Source organism: Chelonia mydas, chromosome 14 (genome assembly GCF_015237465.2).
Source record: "Chelonia mydas isolate rCheMyd1 chromosome 14, rCheMyd1.pri.v2, whole genome shotgun sequence".
NCBI classification, from domain to species: Eukaryota; Metazoa; Chordata; order Testudines; family Cheloniidae; genus Chelonia; species Chelonia mydas.
This window is the reverse complement of record NC_051254.2, coordinates 157,418-181,481: the sequence shown is the minus strand read 5'-3', so window position 1 is coordinate 181,481 and position 24,064 is coordinate 157,418. Positions and strand designations below refer to the sequence as shown.

At 42.8% G+C, this 24,064-nt stretch overlaps 1 protein-coding gene across 4 annotated transcripts in view; it reads right to left on the bottom strand.

Moving 5' to 3' along the window:
* The window catches only part of CCDC57 (coiled-coil domain containing 57), a 130,267-nt gene that overhangs the window by 98,456 nt on the left and 7,747 nt on the right, over nucleotides 1-24,064 (bottom strand). For all 4 annotated transcript variants that reach the window (XM_043528986.1, XM_037914593.2, XM_043528985.1 and 1 more), the window contains exons 2-6: nucleotides 19,832-20,240; nucleotides 12,265-12,373; nucleotides 9,364-9,465; nucleotides 7,971-8,128; nucleotides 1,154-1,228 (exon numbers count right to left, since the gene is read on the bottom strand). In XM_043528986.1, the coding sequence (XP_043384921.1) occupies nucleotides 1,154-1,228; nucleotides 7,971-8,128; nucleotides 9,364-9,465; nucleotides 12,265-12,373; nucleotides 19,832-20,232 (845 nt within the window). In that variant the 5' untranslated portion in view covers nucleotides 20,233-20,240. The remainder of the gene's footprint in view (nucleotides 1-1,153; nucleotides 1,229-7,970; nucleotides 8,129-9,363; nucleotides 9,466-12,264; nucleotides 12,374-19,831; nucleotides 20,241-24,064) is intronic.

Here is a 24,064-nt window from a genome sequence, read left to right as displayed (position 1 = left end):
TGTCCTTTGCCCAATGCCCCTTGGTCCGACTTGCTCAGTGCTGGGTCCCGCTTCTTGGTCTTCTTCTTGGACACCAGTGAAAGGGACCAATGCCGGGTACAGCCCAGTGCCGGGGGTGCGCTATGCACCCAGACCAAAGTGCTGGGCACTGCGTTCGGCTGGGCCAGCTCTGAGGCTGGGCAAAGAGCAGCCTCCATGTGGAGGGCCCTCAAGCGAATGTCACGTTCTTTTTGTGACCTGGGACGAAAGTTCTTACAGATGCGACACTGTTCTTTCACGTGGGATTCCTCCAGGCACTTCAGACAGCTGCCATGCGGGTCACTAACAGGCACAGGCCTATTACAGTCAGCACAGGGCTTAAAACCCAGGGACTGGGGCAGCCCTGCCTGGGGCAAAGTCCCTGCCAGGACCCTAACTGACTAACTATAGTACCTAACAGCTACTTACTAACTAATCTACAATAAAGCAAAACTATTTACAGCTGGAACACAAAGTTCGAAGAGTAAAGAAACCGCTGACCACTTGCAAAGCAAGGGAGAGAGGTGCTCCGACCAACCACCACGGGCAGTAAGAAGGAACCAAGAGGGCGTAGAAACGGCCACACCTGATATACTGATGCATGAGTGCGGCACTCAAGGGGGCATCACAGCCAACCCTACGGATACTGCTAAAGCAAAAGTCTATGACAACTGTGCACGTGGGCATGCACACACCTAGAATGGAATCAACGTGAGCAAGCACTCGAAGGAGAACTTCTCTTGCAAGCTGAATAATCCAGTTTTCATCATCATTTCATTTACCAGTCTTCACTACTTGAACACCAAAAGAAGAATACACTTAAAGAGAGGCAGAGAAGGTCTGGCTAAAATGTAGGAGAAAAGACGTGGCAAAAACATTCTGCTGAGTCAGGTGTTCCACAGATATTACACAGTCGTACTTATTGATGATAGGAAACCTCAGAACTGAATAAGGAATCATATGAGTAACTGAAGTAGTTACAAATGAATACTGAAACCCTCAGGAATTGATCTACATGGAATCTATTTGTTAAGATAGAACTTTGATACAGGCTGATGTCACACAGTGAAATAATGCTTCCTTAAACAAACATGTAATACTGAGAAATGCAATGTTATATATCAGAAATACTTACTTTCTCTGAAATGTTTCCTCTTCTTTTTGCCAGGTCAGGTATACTAAATGAAGTTTCCATTCTAAATCCTGTATCCTAAATTAGCAAACATTGGGAAAGGAAGAAATAAGATGTATCAATTTTGTAACTGAAATTGTTATGCTTAGTTACAGCAAGGAAGGAAGATGGTGGGGATTAAGCAACTCAGAATAAGAAAATGAAACCAGAAAAAGGTCAAATATTAAATGGCCAGGAAAGGAGGGATGAAGTCAGAAAGTGGACAATGGACAGAATTTAGAACAAGGTTGAAAGGTGGTTAGATATTTGAGAATGGGCATGTGGTACGAGAGTTTATTGCTTTCAGAGAGAAGTAAAAATGAGAGAGTAACAAGAAGGGACTGAGAATTATAGTGATTTGTAAGAACTTGAATTAGACAAAAAGTGAGGCAAAGCAAAAGGAATGTTTGAATTTGTTTTCTATGAATAAAGTGAGACGACGAGTAGCTAAGATGGGAACTGAAGCAAGAAAGAAGCTGGGGCAGTTGGCTTAATCAATTCCATTTGAAGTCAAAGCAATGATCTTCTAAAAAGAAAATAAAAAGGTACATTTAGGAGATCCTGTCCATAAAAAAATGACAGTGAATTTAAAAGGACATACAGTCTCTCTCTATTTATATATTTATACCATGTTCTTCACTGAGGTGTTTGAGAGCCAGACCGTGTGAAGGGAGCCCATTACAACAGGAGCTAATGAGATACAACAGCTTGAAAAGAAATCAGACGCACTTCTCTTTTTGTAAAATGATTTTTAAATTAATGTCATTGTTTTAAAATGGCTTGGCTTAGAAACTCTAAATTTGGTTTATCCTATAGTTAACAAGAACTGGTGCCTCTGAGTATTTTGGGTAAGGTTAGGTGATTAACTTTTCAGTTACACAATTTGGCCCCATTCCTGCAGTCTCTGCGGTACATGTGAAACTTTACTTGCATCAGTAGTCCCATTAAAGTCAAGTGAGTAAAATTACACATGTATAACTGTTTGCAGGATCTGGCCCTTGGTTATTCTTTTAATTGAGGCTGGCTTAAGCACTTTGCCAAGTGTACAGGAAAACCCCAGCCCTTTTTGTTAAAAAAAAATATTGAAAATGTAAACTGATTGCTTTCTCCTAAAAAGCAGATTTATTCATGGTACTCCCCACAGCTGCCTCCTCACTTAACTGTATTCATTATCCCCAACCAGCTGCCAACCACCAGAGCTCCTGTCTTGTGCTCCTACTACTGGCCATTGGTACACATGCACCCTTCACTTCCTCCTTTACAGAGGAACAAGCAGCCACAGCATCTTCAGGTCTCACCCCACGCACCAGAGGCCCTTGCTCTTTGATTTAGTGGCTCCCTCAGCAATTCTAGCAGGAGAAATGACAGTATCCTCTCCAGTCCTTGTGAGCTATAGAGCTTCCCCATTCCTCCCTAAGGAGTTGGGGTGTCTACTCTTGAGCTTCTCCTTCAGAAATAAAGGCACAACAATTCAGAAATGGTCTGAAGTAGATAGGATGAAATTCAATAAGGACAAATGCAAAGTATTCCATTTAGGTAGGAACAATCAGATGCACACATGGGAAATGACTGCCTAGGAAGGAGTACTGCGGAAAGGGGTCTGGTGGTCATAGTGGACCACAAGCTAAAATATGAGTCAACAGTGTAACGCTGTTGCAAAAAAAGCGAACATCATTCTGGGATGTATTAGCAGGAGTGTTATAAGCAAGACACGAGAAGTAATTCTTCCGCTGTACTCTGCTCTGATTAGGCCTCAACTGGAGTATTGTGTCCAGTTCTGGGAGCCACATTTCAGGAAGGATGTGGACAAATTGAAGAGAGTCCAGAGAAGAGCAACAAAAATGATTAAAGGTCTAGAAAACATGACCTATGAAGGAAGATTGAAAAAACTGGGTTTGTTTAGTCTGGAAAAGAGAAGACTGAAAGGGGACATGATAACAGTTTTCAAATATGTTACAAGGAGGAGGGAGAAAAATTGTTTTTCTTAACCTCTGAGGATAGGACAAGAAGCAATGGGCTTAAATTGCAGCAAGGGAGGTTTAGGTTGGAGATTAGGAAATACTTCCTAACTGTCAGGGTGGTTAAGCACTGGAATAAATTGCCTAGGAAGGTTGTGGAATCTCCATCACTGGAGATTTTTAAGAGGAGGTTTTTTAGACAAACACCTGTCAGCAATGGTCTAGATAATTAGTCCTGCCACGAGTGCAGGGGACTGGACTAGGTGACCTCTCAAGGTCCTTTCCAGTTCTATGATTTTATGTAGGGACAACAGCAGGAAAGTTAAGGCACAAAATTAGTTACACCTAGCAAGGACATAAAAGGCAATAAGAAGAGCTTCTTGAAATACATTATGAGCCAGAGAAAGATGAAGGGAAGTGTAGGTCCTCTGCTTAGCAGGGAAGTAAAGCTAATAACCAATGACATCCGATGAAGTGAGCTGTAGCTCACAAAAGCTTATGCTCAAATAAATTGGTTAGTCTCTAAGGTGCCACAAGTACTCCTTTTCTTTTTATCAGGAAGGCTGAAGTTTTTAATGTCGGTTTTGCTTTGGTCTTCAATAAAAAGGTTAATGGTGACCAGATACTCAACACAATTAATATTAACAACAATGGAAAAGGAGCACAAACCAAAGTCGAGAAAGAACAGTTTAAAAATATTTAGATAAGTCAGATATATTCAGGTTAGCAGGGCCTCATGAAATGTATTCCAGAGTACTTAAAGAACTAGCTGAAGCAATCTCGGAAACATTAGCAATGATCTTCAAGAACTCATGGATAAGGCTACGTTTTAGTCACAGGTATTTTTAATAAAAGTCATGGACAGGTCACGGGCAGTAAACAAAAATTCACAGCCCATGACCTGTCCATGACTTGTACTATACACCCCTAACTAAAACTTGGGCCAGGGGGCCGTGGGTTCGGGGGGGGGGAGGGAGTCACGGGACACTGTGGGTGCAGGGGGGGGTGGCACAGGACCCCCGCTGGTGCTGTGGGGGCAGGCGGCGGCACATGGCACAGGACCCCCGCTGGTTCCGGGGGTGGGGAGGGTTGGCGGGGCTGGCAAGCTCCCTACCCAGCTCCGACTGGCATGTTCCTGCAGCTCCAAGGGGGAGGGAAGGCCAGGGAGCTCCCTGCGCTGCCCCTGCCATAAGCTCCAGCTTCGCAGCTCCCTTTGGCCGGGAACCACAGCCTCCATCTAGGCCTCTCCGTCTAGGAGCTTCAGGGTCATGCCGGCCGCTTCCAGGGAGCCCCCCCAAGTAAATGCCACCCTGCACCCCAACCCTGAGCTCCCTCCCACACCCAAACTGCCCCAGCACTGGCCGTTGTGGCTGGCTCCAGGGCTGCCTGATCTGCTCGAGCAGCCCCGAAGTCAGCCGCACTGGCCTCTGCAAAAGTCACGGAGATCACAGAAAGTCACGGAATCCATGACTTCTGTGACCTCCGTGACAGACACGCAGCCTTACTCATGGAGAACGAGTGAGGTCTCAGAGGACTTGAAAAGGGCAAACATAGTACCTATCTTTAAAAAGAGGAAGAAAGAGCATCTGGGGAATTGTAGACTAGTCAGCCTAACTTTGACACATGGAAAGATACTGGAACAAATTATTAAAAAATTAACTTGTAAGCACCTAGAGGATAATACGTTTACAAGGAATAGCCAACATGGATTGTCAAGCAAGAACAAATCATGCCAACCCACCTAATTTCCTTCTTTGACAGGTTTACTGGGCTAGCAGATGGGGGATAGCAGTAGACATGATATATCTTGATTTTAGTAAAGGTTTTGACACAGTCCCACGTGACGTTCTCATAAGCAAACTAAGAAAATGTGGTCTAGATGATATTACTATAAGGTGCGTGAACAACTGGTTGAAAGACCGTACTCAATGGTTCACTGTCAAACTGGGACAGTGTATCTATTGAGGCCCCAAAAGGGATCAGTCCTGGGTCTGGTACTATTCAATATTTTCATTAATGACTCAGATAATGGAATGGAAAGTATGATTATAAAGTTTGCAGATAACACTTAGCTGGGAAGGGGTGCACACTGGAGGACAGGATTAAAATTCAAAACAACCTTGACAAACTGGAGAATTGGTCTGAATTCAACAAGATGAAATTCAATAAAGATAAGTCCCAAACACTTCACTCAGACAGGAAAAATCAAATGAATAACTACAAAATGAGGAATAATGGGTTAGGTGGTAGTACTGCTGAAAATGATCAGGGGTTACAGTGGATCACAAATTGAATATGAATCAACAGCAGCTGAGAAAAAGGCTAATATCATTCTAGACTGTTCTAACTGGAGTGTCATATATGAGACATGCAAGGTAATTGTTCAGCTCTACTTGGCACTGACGAGGCTTCAGCTGGAGTACTGTGTCCAGTTCTGGGCACCACACTTTAGGAAAGATGGACAAATTGGAAAGTCCATAAGAGAGCAATAAAAATTATAAGAGGTTTAGAAAAATCTGACCTATGAGGAAAAGTTATAAAACTGGGCACGTTTAGTCTAAAGAAAAGAAGACTGAGGGGAACCTGATAGCAGTCTTAAAATATTTGAAGGGCTGTTATAAAAAGGACTGTGAGCAATTATTCTCCTTGTCCACTGACTGTAAGACAAGAACTAATGCACTTAATCTGCAGCCAGGGAGATTTAAATTAGATTTTAAAGAAATCTTTCTAACTATAAGGATAGTTAAGCTGTAGAATAAGCTTCCAAGGGAGGTGTGGAATCGCCCTCACTGGTAGTTTTTAAGAACAAGCTGGAAAAACATCTGTTTGGGATGGTCTAGATTTACTTGGTCCTGCCACAGCGCAGGCGGCTGCATTTGACGACCACTCAAGGTCCCTTCCAGCCCTACATTTCTATGGTTCTTACAAGTGGCAGCATTTTTTCTTCCCACCACAGCAGTGGCACATCCTTAATGTCGGTGTGATTAAGAAAATTCAAAGAAAGGACAAAAACTATAGAATCCTTAGTTTTCATGAGCACATGACAAACTTGCTTCACTATGAGTCTTGCAAGACTACGACTGTGATGGACATGGTATAAGATCCTTGACAGGCAATTTTATTTGGGATTTAGACTACACTCTCTCATCCGAGATCCTGGTTCTTTCTCTCTACTGATCATAGAGCCACTCCCACCGACCTTCCCTGGCTCTCTATAGCTCGGGTGGAGTTAACAAGCCACACCTTCCAAAATGAGTCATCAGGAATCACTCAGCATTTCCATTCAGAGATCCACACCTGTTAGGATAAGTCAATGGAAGGCACTGCCACCCTGTTATAGAGAAGTACACTGAAAGGCCAAGGAAGGGAAGTGTTGCATCTAATCAGCCAACTGTGTCCCTGCAGGGAGATAGAGAATAGAAGAACTCATGCCCAATCTTTTGCTTTTTCCCCCCACTCATGTCCCAGCAGGTGAGCCAGAGAATAGCCATCACCTCTCCTCATTTCCTCACCTGCTAATGTAGTCCTTTCAGTACCGGATCCCCTATATCTTTATATCTCCCCATTCGCTCTCCTGCAGATGTAAACCTGTCTGTGTCAAAGTACTTTGCCCCTTAAATTCATGCACAACCTACAGAGTTTAGAAGCCCTGACAAACAGCTGGTTTAAGAAGTTTATGAAAGTAAAAATGTCAGTAAAAATGTGATAATCTACACCAAGTTTCCACATAACAGTGTGTAAAAAATGAGGGACCAATCTGTAATATTTTTATGATGATTATAGGAAACTCCATTTGTTTGATTATGAATGGGTGATAGATATACGGAAGTCTAAGGGTTAACTCAGTTCTACGGGGCTCTGTAGGACTACAGAAAGGCAGACAACAAATGTAGCTAACCCTAATCCCAATACTTAATATAACACAAGTATCGATTCCTTTGAAAATTCACCCCCACCATGCTCTGATCAGCAAGCAGGTTGGTAGCTCCAAAGGGGAGGGGGAAAGCCCAGGCAGGAACGTTCAACAAAGAACTTGAAAGCAGTTAAAAACCTAGGTCCGGAGAGAGGAAGAAGGATGGAGGGTCTAAAGTAACACAGTCCCCAGATGTTGGGGCACGAGGAATAAGTGCAGTCCGACCTGAACTGGCAAGGGAGGGCCAAGCTTAGGGAAGACAATATGCATATAAACTTTTGTTATTTTTAATCCTGTTCTCTCTGTTCATGAAGTTCCTATGAATAAGTAAACCATACTCTGTTTTGTTTTGAGTAAGCTGTTTTCTATCGGTGGGTTTACCAGCTGGTCAGAGGTCCTTGTGGGGGAAGCATATAGCAGGCCTGAATCCAGAAGGGCCTGTTGGAGGTAAGTACAGTTGGTGAAACAGGATGTACTGTAACCTGGCGACAAAGTGGGGTGAACCATAGGGTTCCACTCTGAAAGAAGTGCAGGTATAGACCTGTCACTTGGAAAAGGTGACCTCAGGAGAGACTGAGATAATGCTCAAACATACATTGCATGCTTGAATCATAACACAGTGTTTATAAATACTTTATAAAAACGAAGAAAATTTAAAAATTTTTACACCAAATAAAGAATGCAGCAGAACTGGTCTAAAACCCACACTACCCAGAGACACTCTAGTGAGCACTCGGATCAATGGACATTTCCTTCTGTTGTGAATATGATAGTATGTACTATTAGAGTAGGTGATTGTTTATACAAGAGGTATGAAGCTGCTGAGATTATAAAAGAGGGTGGAAGAAAAAGAAGGGAAGGGTGAATCCAAAAGTAGTTGCTCTTAATCATAACTAGAGTTGTACAGTACTGAGCATCTTTCACAGCTGCAAGATCTTTAAGTTCCCAATCCTTGCATTTGGCCTCTTTCTCCAACTTCAAATTAGTAGTTTCTGCTATTTGCAATGATTCTGCAGCTTTCATCCCAGCCTCTTTCAGAGCCTCCAGTTCTCTGGTCAACAACTTCACCTTTCAAAGGAGGAAACAAAATTAGAAAGTAATATGAAGGGCATAACAGAACTATTTCACTATGCTCCTGGCGACAGCAGGGAGGTTGTAATCCCCACCACATATAATCAGCCTATCAAGATAAACTCATAATATCTCAAGAACAACAAAATCATATCAGAGTGCTAAAACTCTACCTCCCGCCTCTTCTCCTACCCTTTTTGAAATCAGAAGAGATTACAATTCCTGCCTCAGGACTGGATCATGAAAATGTATTCCTACTCCAGAAAGAGTTCTTTTTCTTCCCAGCCAGGCACAATACTCCGCTCTTTGATTTTGATTTTTTTTAGTTAGGAATTTTTTAAAAAGTCAAAACACTTGCTTGGTCTAATTTTACTACTTATAAAATAGTTCAATGCAATAAAATACTAGAATAAATCTGTATGGGTGAGATTTTCAGAAGCGTTTGGTACGTTGATTGGGATTAGCCCCAGGCTAACACTGAGTTCGTTTGAAAACCCGCGCTATGAGTTCAACCTCCACTCTCATTTCTTTCCATTCACCCTCTCCCTTTTATACACCTCCCAAAAACTCATTCTGTATCCTTTCCTCTCATTTATCTTCCTTGCTAACCCTAGGCCTCTTTTGGGTATTAAAATGACCTACCATTTTTCCTTCGGATCACAACTTAAAATTCCCTTCTTTGAAAAGCTTTTCAACAATGATCTAGTTACCTCAGCAATGTGCCTCATTAATGAAAAAAATCTCCCTTAACTGCCTAAAGTTTGCATCATTATCAAATATATTATTTGTATCTGAATTGTGTTGTCTATATTTGACTTAGAAAAGATCTTTGAGCTATAGACAGAGTGTCTTCCTCTATTTACACAGCACTTAGCACACTGGTGGCATTCAAAAAATAAACTTAACATGAACAGATGTTGAAATGCACATATTTAGGTCAGCACTACCATTATGCACTGTCAAGGCTGATTCCCCACTCTGGCACTTCGAGTGAAGAAGCTGGGGGCCCGCAAGATTTTAAAAATTAATACTGGCAACTCCAGGTTGGTATTAAACTCCCACGGTCACAGCTCCTCTCTGACCTTGGATGGGTAGATGCTGCCACCACCCAAGTGCAAAAAAAAAAAAAAAAACGCTTGAGAACCCAGGAAGGAACAGTTTGGAATTCCTTCCTGTGTAAATTGTATTTATTTTGTAGACAAAATGAAAGTATAGCTTAAAGACAAAATTACCTTGAGTTCATGAGAAAGAACTAAATTACTCATTTCATCTGCCTGACGCTGAAATGCATGTTCTCTCTTTTTAATTTCTGCATCAAATTCCACTAGCAGCTCCTGCAATGGATTACAGGGAATGCGTTAATAAGCGCATAAAGAAAGACATACACTTAAAACTTCCCATTATTGCTACCTCTAATGCAATTCCACGGATGGGAACAACAATGGGAATCCTAATATAGACCATATGTCAGCTACCACAGGGTTTTAACCACTGTGTCTTAACCACCGTCTCATCTAGCATTTTGTGGATACAGACTAACACGGCTGCTACTCTGAAACCTGTCTCATCTAGGTTTGCTCTGTGGAGAGTTAGACAACATACTGGCTTAAACATTGTGTCTGGTATACAGTAATTCTCTCACCATTGCTTGCATCAGTGGAGCTATGCCAATACTACATCAACAATGGGGAATTTAAAGAAAAAGCTCAGTGTAAAGAAGGCTCCTGTGTTACCTAAAATGGCATCTTCCATGTTGTATTAAAGTCAAAGCAATCCACAGTTGCAGAAAAGATGAAATTGCCAAATGTATTTCTTAACTAAAAATGTACATATATTAAAGTCATATTCCTTTATAATAAATATTTATCCAACTATGCAACCTATAACTTTTGACAAGAAAATGTGAATTTTATTTAAATCTTACTGGAACACTGAAATAAACTATACCCTCATATGGATCTAAGAATGTGCTGTTTCTGCCAGTACTGTGGGCTTTTCCTTCTAGACATATGAATTGTCAAAAAACAAGCAATAATCTCAAGTACTAATGACAATAAATCATGCAGACTACAAGTTGCGAAAACACAGAATAAATTATTTCAGTACAATTTTTTTGGTCATACTATGTATTAATGTTCCATTTATAAATAGTTTATAAAGGGATAATAAATGTTACAAATTTTAACAGACATGAATAGTGTGTGTTATAGATGGTTATAGTCATATCAGTAAAGGAGCTACAAATGGTTATACACAATCTAGTGACCTATTGGACTTCATAATAATCTATAACAATTTATTAAAACGCATATTTATCATTTATTAATATTTTATAAAAGCAACTTGATATTAAAGTGTGACCATTTTTTCTATTCTTGAATAAATTAGATGATATTCTAGTTACTTGAGCTATGAATACTACCAGAAAAATCTAAATCTTCAGAAAATTTGGCACAAATACAACCGGAGCTTGTAGCAGGGTGGTCACCTGCTCCGGGCCTGAAAGGGTTACAGCCAGCCCTGGGAGAGGGCTGGGGTGGTAAGCATGGGAACCAAGGGAGCATTGTGCGGAGTCCTGGCCGCTGGCCCTGCGCCCAGGGTTCCAGCACTACCAGCCCTGTGCATGGGGCTCCGCTCCTGACCCCACCTGGGGTCCTGTGGTCCTGGCTACTGCCGGCACCATGCCCAGGGCTCTGCTCCTGGCCCCATGCCTGGGGTCCCAGGTGCAGGACCCACACCTAGCCAGTTATTCCCCATTTTGTAGTTGGGCATTTGATTTTTTTCCTGCTTAAGTGAAGTACTTGGCACTTATCTTTATTAAATTTCATCTTGTTGAATTCAGACCAATTCTCCAATTTAAGGGTTTTTTGAATTCTAATTCTGTCCTCCAAAATGCTTGCACCCCTCCCAGCTTGGTGTCTTCTGCAAATTTTATAAACATACTTTCCATTCCATATCCAAGTAATTAATGAAAATACTGAATTGTACCAGACCCAGGACTGACCCACTGCAAAACCTCACAAGTTACTCCCTCCCAGTTTGACAGCGAACCATTGATAACTACTCTTTGAGCATAGTCTTTCAGCCAGTTGTTCACCCACCGTATAATAACTGAATCTAGACCACATTTCCCTAGTTTTCTTATGAGAACATAATATGGGATTGTGTCAAAGCAGTAAATAAGATAAATTTTGATTTTCATAAGGCTTGTGTCAAAAGCCTTATGAAAATCCAAATATGTCATATCTCCTGCTTCCCACCATCCAGCAGGCCAATAATCCTGTCAAGGTAACCCCGTTAAATAGAGAGATTTGATTATTATATTACTGCATATTTTGCTAAAAAAATAAGCTCACTGTTATAATGATTATCATTTTGTTTCTGATATTTACATTGCAATGATTTGTAAACTTGAAACGTCCTAAATAAATTTTTTTTAAAAAGGTGAAATGAGTATAAATTATTCTAAAAAATGTTGTTTTTGCAATATATGGGTAGTGAGACACCCTCAATCGGGTGACACCACTAGGGCTCAAACAAACTCCATTGCTAAGTATTCTCACATTATGAAATGATTGAGTATTAATAGCAGCAGACAATTGTGTGTTAACAATGGCATAAAAAGTGGGAGGAGAAGGTCTTGAAATCAGAGAAGTACGGCATGCTGGCACATGTTAATGTGTTTATTTAGCCTATATGCCTGCCTAAAGCTGCTTCTGATTTATAGAAGCTGACCTTTCCTGGAATTTCAAGGTTAGCCAATTTAGTCCAGTGTGCTAGCTGTATCCCCATATACAAGAATCTTACACCATCTCAGTTTACTAAACATAATCTTACCAATTCTTCCCAAGGGGAGGCTGCCAGACTAGTAAGTAAAGCAACTGCAAGTATGCAAATACCACATGACACCTATTCCTATAAAGCAACATGCAGTGCTGCCCATTGCACATTTTACATTAATTTTAACATTAGAGCTAAAAAGGACTGCCTGAACAGATATCAGATAACTACACCTACCCAGAGCATTCATCTATAATGCACAATTCTGCCATGAGAATGGATGGACGGTAAAGTAGAAATTACACCTACTGTGGCTCGTTTAATACAAAGTTGTTTTCTATAGACTTCTGTACCTGTTTCTGCAAAGCCAGTTCTCCTTCCACTTCTTGGAGTTTTCTCTCCAACTCCTGTTTCAGCTTCTTATACTCCTCACTGTGATGGTCAATGTCAGAAACCTTAGAACTATAACAACACCAAACAAATGTATATGAAATGTGGTCAATTATGAACTATTGATAGGTGCTTCTGGAAGGTTCTTCCAGCAACAATGCACTCATAGAAATATAACTTGCAAATATGTAATTTCTTAAACAAAAATGCATCTTAACTTTCTATTCACAATATAGAATTACAAAATAATTGTTTTAATTCTCTTACAAATAAGTAAATATTTAACAATTAATACATTTTCAGATCAGAAGGGACCCTTATAATCATCTAATTCAAATTCCTACATAGGCTATAACTTCTGGTTGAGCTTCAGCATATTTTTTAGAAAGCTGTCTAATCCGTGCTAGACTACACTACAAAGCCAATACAGCTATACCAGCAAAGTCTCCTAGTTGAGATGCAGACTATACCAGCAAAAAGAACTCTTTTGCCAGTATACTTAAACCATCTCCCCGAATGACATAAGCTATGCCATCGAAAGGACTCTTTTGTCAATATAAGCAATATCTACATGGGGGGGATTTACCAGCATAGCTATGTCAGTTAGGAGTGATTTTTCACACTTTCTGACAGACATAGCTAGGCAGATAAAACTCTGTAGTGTAGACCTGGCCTAATGCGCAAAAGACTTCCAGGGACGGAGACTCCAACACATCCCGTGTAAGTTGTCCAATGATTAATTACTCTTATTGTTAGAAATTTGTGACGAGTTTCAAGTTTGAATTTGGCTAGCTTCAACTTCCAGACATTGGATCTCATTATGCCTTTGTCTGATAGGTTAAAGAGCGCTCTGGCATCAGATATCTTCTTCCTGTGTAGGTACTTATACAGCATGATCAAACCATTTCTGAACTTTCTCTTTGATAAATGAGACGGGGCATGCATGCCCTGCACGGGTTCAGCAGGGGTTAATCCTACTCCGCGGGTGGAGGAGGCCGTGCCCCCTCGGCCCTGCTGGGCATGCTCCAGCTGGAACCCAGGTATAAAAGGGAGCAGCTAACCTCAGTCAGGGCTGACTGCCAAGGAGGGAGGATGCACATTGCAGGCTCCAGTCTGGGAGCTGCTGAATCCTGAAATTGCGGGAGCCAGAGATGCAGAGACCCAGGCAGATACCCAGAGGCCTACAGACGCCCAAGGGAGGTTGGAGCCATCAGAAGCTACACACACCGAGGAACCCGGAGACCCCAGAGATGCCCAGACCACTGCTTCGAGAGACAGGGTAGGAAGTGGCCCAGGGGAGGACAAGCCATTGGGCCAAGTGACGGCAGTGTGTTTTGATCAGATCCCCACTGACTCAGTGGCAAATACTCTCACCACTGACAGGACCCTGGGCTGGGACCCGGTGGAGCAGGGGGACCTGGGTCCCAGCTGCCACCTACCCCTAGGTGTCAGCCCACTTCTCTCTTTTGGGGCTGGGTGGTCTGATGGCCAATGGGGAGGGCAACTATATTGACTCTGGTTATTAGGCCGTGCAGCCTGGTGGGAGAGGGCAACTACAGGGACTCTGGCCATTGAGCCACACAACCCTAAGGGAGAGGACAGCCATACTGACTTTGGCCTCTAGGTCGCACCACCCCAAGGCTAAGGGTGGGCGGGTGGATTCAGCCTTGGGGCTATACCGACCCTGACCCAAGAGGGACATGCTTGCCCCACAACAATAAGCTAAATAGATTGAGCTTCTTAAGTCTGTCAGTGAAAGGCAGCTTTCCAGATCTTAACTCATTCTGGTGGATCTCTAATGAACCCCCTCAAATTTTTCGACATCCTTATTAAAGCACAATATTGCAGTAATGGTCTCATCAATATCATAAACAGAGGAAATATCACCTCTTTGGTCCTATTCGATATTCCTCTGATTATGCATCAAAGGATTACATAAAACTGTTAGCCATAGCATCACACTGGGGACTCATGTTCAGCTGGTCATTCACCAGAATCCCCAAGTGCTCTTCAGAGTCACTGCTCTCCAGGATACAGTTCCCCATGCTGTAACTATGACCTACATTCTTTGCTTCTACATGTATGACCTTGAATCTAGCTAAAATGCATGTTTTTTGTCTGTGCCCAACTTACAGACTGATTCAGGTGACTCCAAATAAGTTAGCTGTCCTCACCGTTATTTACCACTCCACCAATTTTTCTGTCATCTGCAAACATTATAGCAATTATTTTAGATTTTTTTCCAGGTGGTTTTTGGATATTTGTTGTTTGTTCCTCATCCACCTCCTTTTTCTGATTTGGTGGTCTATAGTAGACCCCTATCATGATGTTGTGACGTTCCCCTGGTGTTATCCGGACTGGTGATCTGCTAGGTCACTCCAATCGTCGACTCTGGGAACCAGCCTTACCCTGCTCTGCTGTGAGAACCCCCATTTCTGGACTGTTCACACACAGCCTCTAGCATGTAAACTGCTTGGATTGTGCAACCGAATGATATTAGCCAATATCTCCAGTCCCAGACACAACCCTAGGAACCTCCGTCTTGCAGTGTCCAGTTATGCCCACTGGAGCAAGCTTATATGAGTTCATCAATTTAACAAAGAAATCGATATGTACCAGGCTTGTTATCCCAAGGGGAGTCTCTGACATGCTTCAAATCAAACACACTGCTTCAGGGAGAATAAACAAATTTATTAACTGCAAAAGATAGATTTTAAGTGATTATAAGTCAAAGCACAAGTCAGATTTGGTCAAATGAAATCAAAGCAAAACACATTCTAAGCTGATATTAACATTTTCAGTGCCCTTACAAACTTAGATGCTTCTCACCACAAGCTGGCTGGTTGCCCTTCAGCCAGGCTCTCCTCTTTGATCAGCACTTCAGTCACTTGGTGGTGGTGTCTTTAGATGTAGGTGGAAGAGAGAGAGAGCATGGCCAACGTCTCCCCCTTTTATCATGCTTTTTCTTCCCTCTGGGCTGTGGAATCCCCATCATTGGAGATTTTTAAGGACACGGTGGTCAAACACCTGTCAGGGATGGTGTAGGTATACTTGGTCCTGTCTCAGCACAGTGGGCTTCACTTGATGACTTCTCAAGATCCCTTCCAGCCAACATTTCTATGATTGTATTATTTAGCAGCAAAAAATACAGAGTATCATTAATTGAATTATGAAGGGAGCTTAGCTCTGTCTTTTTTTGCCAAAAGATATCATGTTGATGAGAAATCAGCAGTACACGGTAATTTAATTTTAACTATAATTAATCATGTATAAATTTATGCATATATGTCTGGAGATCATCTTTATAATGGTTTTTCAGAAAAGAAAACCTTTTTTGCTGTGAGTTCCCCGTACAGCAAACATTTCTCTAACATTCTCCTGCAATGTTACCTGCTGGTAGGGACATCCTTATGCACAGGTGACTGAAGATCAGGCTATGAAAAAACAGAGGTACTATTTGTCTCCCCGCCCACACAGACACACCAAAAAAAGAGTCAAGGTGATAATACAGAAGATTGGCAGCAGCAGGCTTCCTGGCTCAACCTCTGCGGGCAGCAGGATCTATAATATATCACTAAACTAGTGAGAAACTTAAATCACAAAGCTTAAAACTGTTACCTCAAAGTATTAAAAATAAGTACATTCCTACATGTAATAGTGTCTCCTTCTCCATCTCCTCCACCCAGCAAACAAGTCTGTTGCTAGTTAAGTGAGGGTCTCGCTCAGTGTGCATTTTTCTCTCCCTTTTAATTACAGAAAACGTCTCTGTGTTATAGCTAAGGGTACGATTTGGTCACGGAGGTCGCGGAAGTCACAGAATCTGTGACTTCAGCAAACCTCCATGACTTCAGCCCATGGCAGCTGGGAGCTGCAGGCTACCCTCACCTCCCCTGGTGGCCGGGAACTTCAGGGTACCCCTGCCACCTGGAATGGCAGGGTCCCCCACAGCTCCCCAGCAGCCATGGGTTTGGGGGTCCCCCACAGCTCCCCAGCTGGCATGGGCGGTGGGGGATCCCAGGCAGATCTTCAGCTGGCAGCAGCAGGGGAATCCTTCCCCTGTCCCCACGGGTGCCAGGGACCCCCGGAGCTCCCTAGTCCCTGCAGGCAGTGGGGGGAATCCCCTGGAGCTCCCCAGCCACTTTGGGTGGTGGTGGGGAATCGACCTGCAGCTCCCCGGGCTCCATGGGTGCTGGGGACCCCCGGAGCTCCCCAGCTACCACGGGTGTGGGGGAAATCCCCCAGAACTCTCCAGTCCCCGCAGGCAACCCCCACAGCTCCCAGCCACAGCAGGGCAGGTGCTGGACCCTCCTCCCTCCCGCTATTTGTCATGGACATTTTTAGTAAAAGTCAGGGACAGGTGACGGCTTCTGTGAATTTTTGTTAATTACCCATAACCTGTCCGTGACTTTTACTAAAAATGTCCATGACAAAATCGTAGCCTTAGTTATAGCAAAGCCAAGTTATTTGCTCTAGTGTTCCTCACATGATCTACTGAAAAACACTTTTGAACGGCTCATCCTTCTTCCCCGTTACTTAAACAACATGAAGAGCATAGGTCCCCCCTTCTTTAACCCATTAAATCAAACTCCAATATTGAGTCATAACTGTCTTTTTATTTCATTTAACTTGCCAATATCCAACTGCGGGCTGTTGGTCCAGGTACAATTTATCCCTATAGAAAGTATCTAAAAATGCAACAATTCTATAAAAAGCTATAAACCAGCTATCCAGTTATAGGCATCTTTCCAAGACCAATTGTGGGACTGTATGACAGACTGCTGGAAACCAAAAGCTGAGCCAGCACTCTGATCACTTAAACACCAATTTATTCCTCCAAACTCCAGGGTGGACCTGACTGTGCCTAATTAACAGATTAAAATGGACTGAGGAGGACTAAAGAGCTAATTAGCCCATTACCACAAAGGGTAGAAGGTGGCACAAGAAGGAAGTGATGAAGAGAGAGGCAAGCTAATGGAGCCAGAACCAAGAAGGATCTCTGGGTGAACAGCTTTCTTCCCTCGCCTGGGCAAAGGGCTGAGGAGAAACCTGATGCTATAAATTATGTGGTGTATGGACCAACAAGGTCATTGGAAAAACCATGTACGTAAACTACACAGTAGTATTTAACAATGGAAGGTGTCCGAATAGTCTGTGTAGACAGAGCAGAAGACGGGCAGGGTCTCACTCTGTCACAGACTGCTACAAACAATCTTACTCCAAGTTTATAAGCCTCAGAACAGGCACAGTTGTCTATTATTACTTATTAAAATTTTCTATTAATGAAAGAAAATCACCGACTCAAGTGACATTTTTAAAGTTAGTAATAATAATGCTGACCAAACTTATTAAAGGCCACATTTTTAAGCAGAGCCAAGTCCTTGGAGGATCCTTGATCTTTTGCACTGGAAACCAAGACCCAAGTGCAGTCAGACACTACTATTTATAAGTCAAAAACATGGCAACTTGCCATTTGAACTAGCTACTTGTTCCATTTCTTCAACAAGCACTTCTCATATTCAAATCTTCCACTAAGCAAGACAAATTCAGATTCACAAAAACAATAAAGACCTTCAACATCCAGCTAGACACTGTTGAGAAAAGTCAGTTATGGTGATCTAGTGTTGGAGCGATTGTATGAGTCTGTTCAAAATAGTGATGGTTTTTATAAAAAATTTCTTTTAATCTAGTTTTAAGTAAAATTTAGTTAATGATTTTGGTTCTTAAAACATATTTTATCATTTGTACTTTTCACGTATGTTTCATGCATCAGAGAGCACTTTTAACTATTTCAACTTTTAACTATTTTAGTTATTTCTATCTTCATCAGATAAATAAACATCAGTGAATAAACTTACTGAGAGGATGCTGTGGGAAGTTTTCTTGTCTGGAGTCTCTTATTACTCTCTAATTGTCTCAATATTAGAGAAACGTTTCAAAAGAATTAGACTAATTAAAGGACTTTGATTACTGGAGGCTTCTCTCTGTCCTGTTAGATTTTAATAAGTTAAGACCATAAGTAACTGGGTCAGGCCAATGATACATCTAGCCCAGTATTCTGTCTTCCAACAGTGGCCAATGGTGGATAGAAAGCTAGCTAGATTGTTGGGCTCAACGGTAGTGATCAACGGCTCAATGTCTAGTTGGCAGCCAGTATCAAGCGGAGTGCCCCAGAGGTCTGTGCCGGGGCCGGTTTTGTTCAACATCTTCATTAATGATCTGGATGATGGGATGGATTGCACCCTTAGCAAATTCGCGGATGACACTAAGCTGGGGGGAGAGGTAGATATGTGTAGGGGTAGGGTCCAGACTGACCTAGACAAATTGGAGGATTGGGCCAAAAGAAATCTGAGGTTCAAAAAGGACAAATGCAGAGTCCTGCACTTAGGATGGAAGAATCCCATGCACTGCTACAGGCTGGGGACCAAATGGCTAAGCAGCAGTTCTGCAGAAAAGGACCTGGGGATTACAATGGATGAGAAGCTGGATATGAGTCAACAGTGTGCCCTTGTTGCCAAGAAGGCTAACGGCATATTGGGCTGCATTAGTAGGAGCATTGCCAGCAGATCGAGGGAAGTGATTATTCCCTTCTATTCGGCACTGGTGAGGCCACATCTGGAGTACCGCGTCCAGTTTTGGACCTCCCATTACAGAAAGGATGTAGACAAATTGGAGAGAGTCCAGCAGAGGGCAACGAAAATGATCAGGGGGCTGGGGCACATGATTTATGAGGAGAGACTGAGGGAATGAGGATTATTTAGCCTGCAGAAGAGAAGAGTGAGGGGGGACTTGATAGCAGCCTTCAACTACCTGAAGGGGGATTCCAAAGAGGATGGAGCTAGGATGTTCTCTGTGGTGGCAGATGACAGTACAAGGAGCAATGGTCTCAAGTTGCAGTGGGGGAGGTTTAGGTTGGATATTAGGAAAAGCTATTTCACTAGGAGGGTGGTGAAGCACTGGAATGGGTTACCTAGGGAGTGGTGGAATCTCCATTCTTAGAGGTTTTTAAGGCCCAGCTTGACAAAGCCTTGGCGGGGATGATTTAGTTGGTGTTGGTCCTGCTTTGTGCAGGGGGTTGGACTAGATGACCTCCTGAGGTCTCGTCCAACCCTAATCTTCTATGATTCTTTAAAAAGCCTTCCCTCTATCAACTCTGAAATCCACCTTTATGCCAACCTCCCTCCCACATTTTGCAGCTTTTGTCTTAGAGATATGGTGCACCATTTGAGAGCAGCGCTGGGGCTCCTCTAACTTAATGCCAGAGGTTTGGAAGTTCTCCACTAGAGAGTGAATACAGATGCTGTAAAGGTGACTTAAAGCTACCTTTGCAGACCCCAACTCTGTTCTTGTGCTAAGCATAGCTCAGACAGAATGGAGCTTTTAATATGTTAAAATTTGTTAAATTTGTACATACCTTCCTTTTTAATGTGTTAAAGAAACTACTGCTTTATCAGATCCACAGACACTCATTTGGGAGGCTGAATGTCTACTTTTCCAAGATAGTAATGTACTATAATAAAAAATCTCTCTTACCTGTGCAGCCGCTCCATCTCTAACTGATGTTCTTTAAGTTTTTGTTGATATTGGTACTGCAGAGCCTCTTGTTTCCGGGTTTCCTTGACAAGTGTTTGTTGCAGCTTATCCAACTGTATCCTAAGATCACTAACTTCTGCCTGTTTAGCATTTTCAGCCATTTTCAAATGAGTAAACATGGCATCATAGCGCTCCAGCTCTCTGTCTCTCTCTTCCAGAACTCCCAGATTATAGGTGAAATCTTCTTTTAACCTGTTGAATTTTTTATGCATTTCTTGGAGCTGCTTTCTGGTATCCTGCAACGTTGTCTTCTGAAAACAGAGTTGGCAAGCTTGTAGCTTTTCCCATTCTTGTTCTTTCCTCACAAGAAGTTCATTTAGTTCTTTCTTCATTTGTAACATTATTGAGCCTAAGATAGAAGAAAGTTACTGATTGGAGCCTGATGAGTGACAAATGTCTCCTCTCCAAGCATTGGCTTCTCCACACTCCATCTATTGTACTGCATAATTAGTTACATGTCTTATGGACTTAAAGTAGACTTTAACTTTTTCTGAAATAGCAGATATTGGTCAGGCTAAGAGCAGGAAGCTATTTATCTTACATGACCCCCCCACACACAATCTTTTAAATGTATTTATCCTCATAACACCTCAGTGAGATAGGTAAGTACTATTATCACCTATCAAGCAGCTGGAAAACTGAGGCACAGGAGACTCAGAGACTTGCCCAATGGCACACGGGGATCCTGTAATGAAGCAGGAAATTTAACTGAAGCGTCCTGAATCCCAGGATAGCACTCAAACCACTGGACCATTCTTCATGTCTGTGTTCCACTTCATCCCTTCACCAATCTATTCTTTTCCTCCATTTTCTGTATGGTAACTGGGATTTCAAAAGTCCATTGGGATGAGAATAGTCCACAAGATACCAAAATCACTGGCTAGAAACTTAGGGGGAAGGTGTTTAAATTTAAATTCAGATTATGGGTGTCCAGCATTTTCCATAGAAGGCATACTTCCAGGCCCAGACCCCTTGTCTGAGCCCTTCTTTGGGATATGGGATTCCACTGTTCAGTGGCCCCCAGAACCAGTGCCTCAGCCCTCCTAAGCCCCCAACATGATACCTCAGAGTTCCACGGTGGTTCTGAACACTTTGGGCTTCTAGTTTAACCCCTTCAGGGACAACGTGGTACGAAGGCAAGGAACACAAACTTAGCAAAGGAATTTCTTATCCACAGTCACTCTACTCTTAAAAAGCACTAGAGAGTTACAGTTACTCTCTAGTTTGATTTCTCTCCTCCTGCAAATCTGTCAGTATCTGAGATCTAGTCAGTATCTCAGGCTATGCAGAGTCCCTCTCTTCTGCCTTCCTTTTCTCTTTCCAGCCTGGTCTTGTGGCATGTGGTACTAAATGATCTCCACTTCTCTAAGAGCACCCCCTCTTATATACAATCTCACTCCCACTAGCCATGTGCCCAGACTGAGGCTTGGTCTACACCTAAAACTTAGGTCAACCTAGCTATGTGGCTCAGTGGTGTCAAAAATTCAGACCCAAGAGACATAGTTAACCCAATCTATGCCACAGTATAGACACCATTAGGTCGACAGAAGAATTCTTCCATGAACTTAGCTACCGCCTCTCAGCAGCTGGAACAACATCCTGGATGTCTCACAATCAAGCTTCAGTTCAGAGTACAGTGAAGAGACAGCCCGGGTGGCACCAAAAATTACTTCGTAATGGTCATGGATACAGGCAAAATTTCCATGTTCATACTGTAGGATGTATCTGCAACTTTTGATACAAGAAACAACAAAGTACTGCTAAACTTTCTGCATAACACAGCCAGGGTAAATCACAACATTACAATGGTCCCAATCACTTCTCTCCAGTTGAACCCTAAGAATGATGATGGGTAAGTGCTCCTCTTCCTCAAAGGCCCTATCATGAAGAATCTCACTAGGATCCATACTGAATATCTACATGAGACCACTTAGATTGTGACAGGTTTCAGAGTAACAGCCGTGTTAGTCTGTATTTGCAAAAAGAAAAGGAGTACTTGTGGCACCTTAGAGACTAACCAATTTATTTGAGCATAAGCTTTCATGAGCTACAGCTCACTTCATCGGATGCATACTGTGGAAAGTGTAGAAGATCTTATTATATACACACAAAGCATGAAAAAATACCTCCTCCCACCCCACTCTCCTGCTGGTAATAGCTTATCTAAAGTGATCACTCTCCTTACAATGTGTATGATAATCAAGTTGGGCCATTTCCAGCACAAATCCAGGTTTTCTCACCCCCCCCCCACACAAACTCACTCTCCTGCTGGTAATAGCTTATCCAAAGTGACCACTCTCCTTACATTGTGTATGATAATCAAGGTGGGCCATTTCCAGCACAAATCGAGGGTTTAACAAGAACGTCTGGGGGGGGGGGGGGAGGAGTAGGAAAAAACAAGGGGAAATAGGCTACCTTGCATAATGACTAAGCCACTCCCAGTCTCTATTCAAGCCTAAGTTAATTGTATCCAATTTGCAAATGAATTCCAATTCAGCAGTTTCTCGCTAGAGTCTGGATTTGAAGTTTTTTTGTTGTAAAATAGCGACTTTCATGTCTGTAATCGCGTGACCAGAGAGATTGAAGTGTTCTCCGACTGGTTTATGAATGTTATAATTCTTGACATCTGATTTGTGTCCATTTACTCTTTTACGTAGAGACTGTCCAGTTTGACCAATGTACATGGCAGAGGGGCATTGCTGGCACATGATGGCATATATCACATTGGTGGATGTGCAGGTGAACGAGCCTCTGATAGTGTGGCTGATGTTATTAGGCCCTGTGATGGTGTCCCCTGAATAGATATGTGGGCACAGTTGGCAACGGGCTTTGTTGCAAGGATAGGTTCCTGGGTTAGTGGTTCTGTTGTGTGGTTTGTGGTTGCTGGTGAGTATTTGCTTCAGGTTGGGTGGCTGTCCGTAGGCAAGGACTGGTCTGTCTCCCAAGATTTGTGAGAGTGTTGGGTCATCCTTCAGGATAGGTTGTAGATCCTTAATAATGCGTTGGAGGGGTTTTAGTTGGGGGCTGAAGGTGACGGCTAGTGGCGTTCTGTTATTTTCTTTGTTAGGTCTGTCCTATAGTAGGTGACTTCTGGCTCTATCAATCTGTTTCTTCACTTCTGCAGGTGGGTATTGTAGTTGTAAGAATGCTTGATAGAGATCTTGTAGGTGTTTGTCTCTGTCTGAGGGGTTGGAGCAAATGCGGTTGTATCGCAGAGCTTGGCTGTAGACGATGGATCGTGTGGTGTGGTCAGGGTGAAAGCTGGAGGCATGTAGGTAGGAATAGTGGTCAGTAGGTTTCCGGTATAGGGTGGTGTTTATGTGACCATTGTTTATTAGCACTGTAGTGTCCAGGAAGTGGATCTCTTGTGTGGACTGGACCAGCCTGAGGTTGACGGTGGGATGGAAATTGTTGAAATCATGGTGGAATTCCTCAAGGGCTTCTTTTCCATGGGTCCAGATGATGAAGATGTCATCAATATAGCGCAAGTAGAGTAGGGGCGTTAGGGGACGAGAGCTGAGGAAGCGTTGTTCTAAGTCAGCCGTAAAAATGTTGGCATACTGTGGGGCCATGCGGATACCCATAGCAGTGCTGCTGATCTGAAGGTATACATTGTCCCCAAATGTAAAACAGTTATGGGTAAGGACAAAGTCACAAAGTTCAGCCACCAGGTTAGCCGTGACATTATCGGGGATAGTGTTCTTGACAGCTTGTAGTCCATCTTTGTGTAGAATGTTGGTGTAGAGGGCTTCTACATCCATAGTGGCCAGGATGGTGTTATCAGGAAGACCACCGATGGATTGTAGTTTCCTCAGGAAGTCAGTGGTGTCTCGAAGGTAGCTGGGAGTGCTGGTAGCGTAGGGCCTGAGGAGGGAGTCTACATAGCCAGACAATCCTTCTGTCAGGGTGCCAATGCCTGAGATGATGGGGCGCCCAGGATTTCCAGGTTTATGGATCTTGGGTAGTAGATAGAATATCCCAGGTCGGGGTTCCAGGGGTGTGTCTGTGCGGATTTTTCAGGGAGTTTCTTGAGCAAATGCTGTAGTTGCTTTTGGTAACTCTCAGTGGGATCAGAGGGTAATGGCCTGTAGAAAGTGGTGTAGAGAGCTGCCGAGCAGCCTCTTGTTCATATTCCGACCTATTCATGATGACAACAGCACCTCCTTTTTCAGC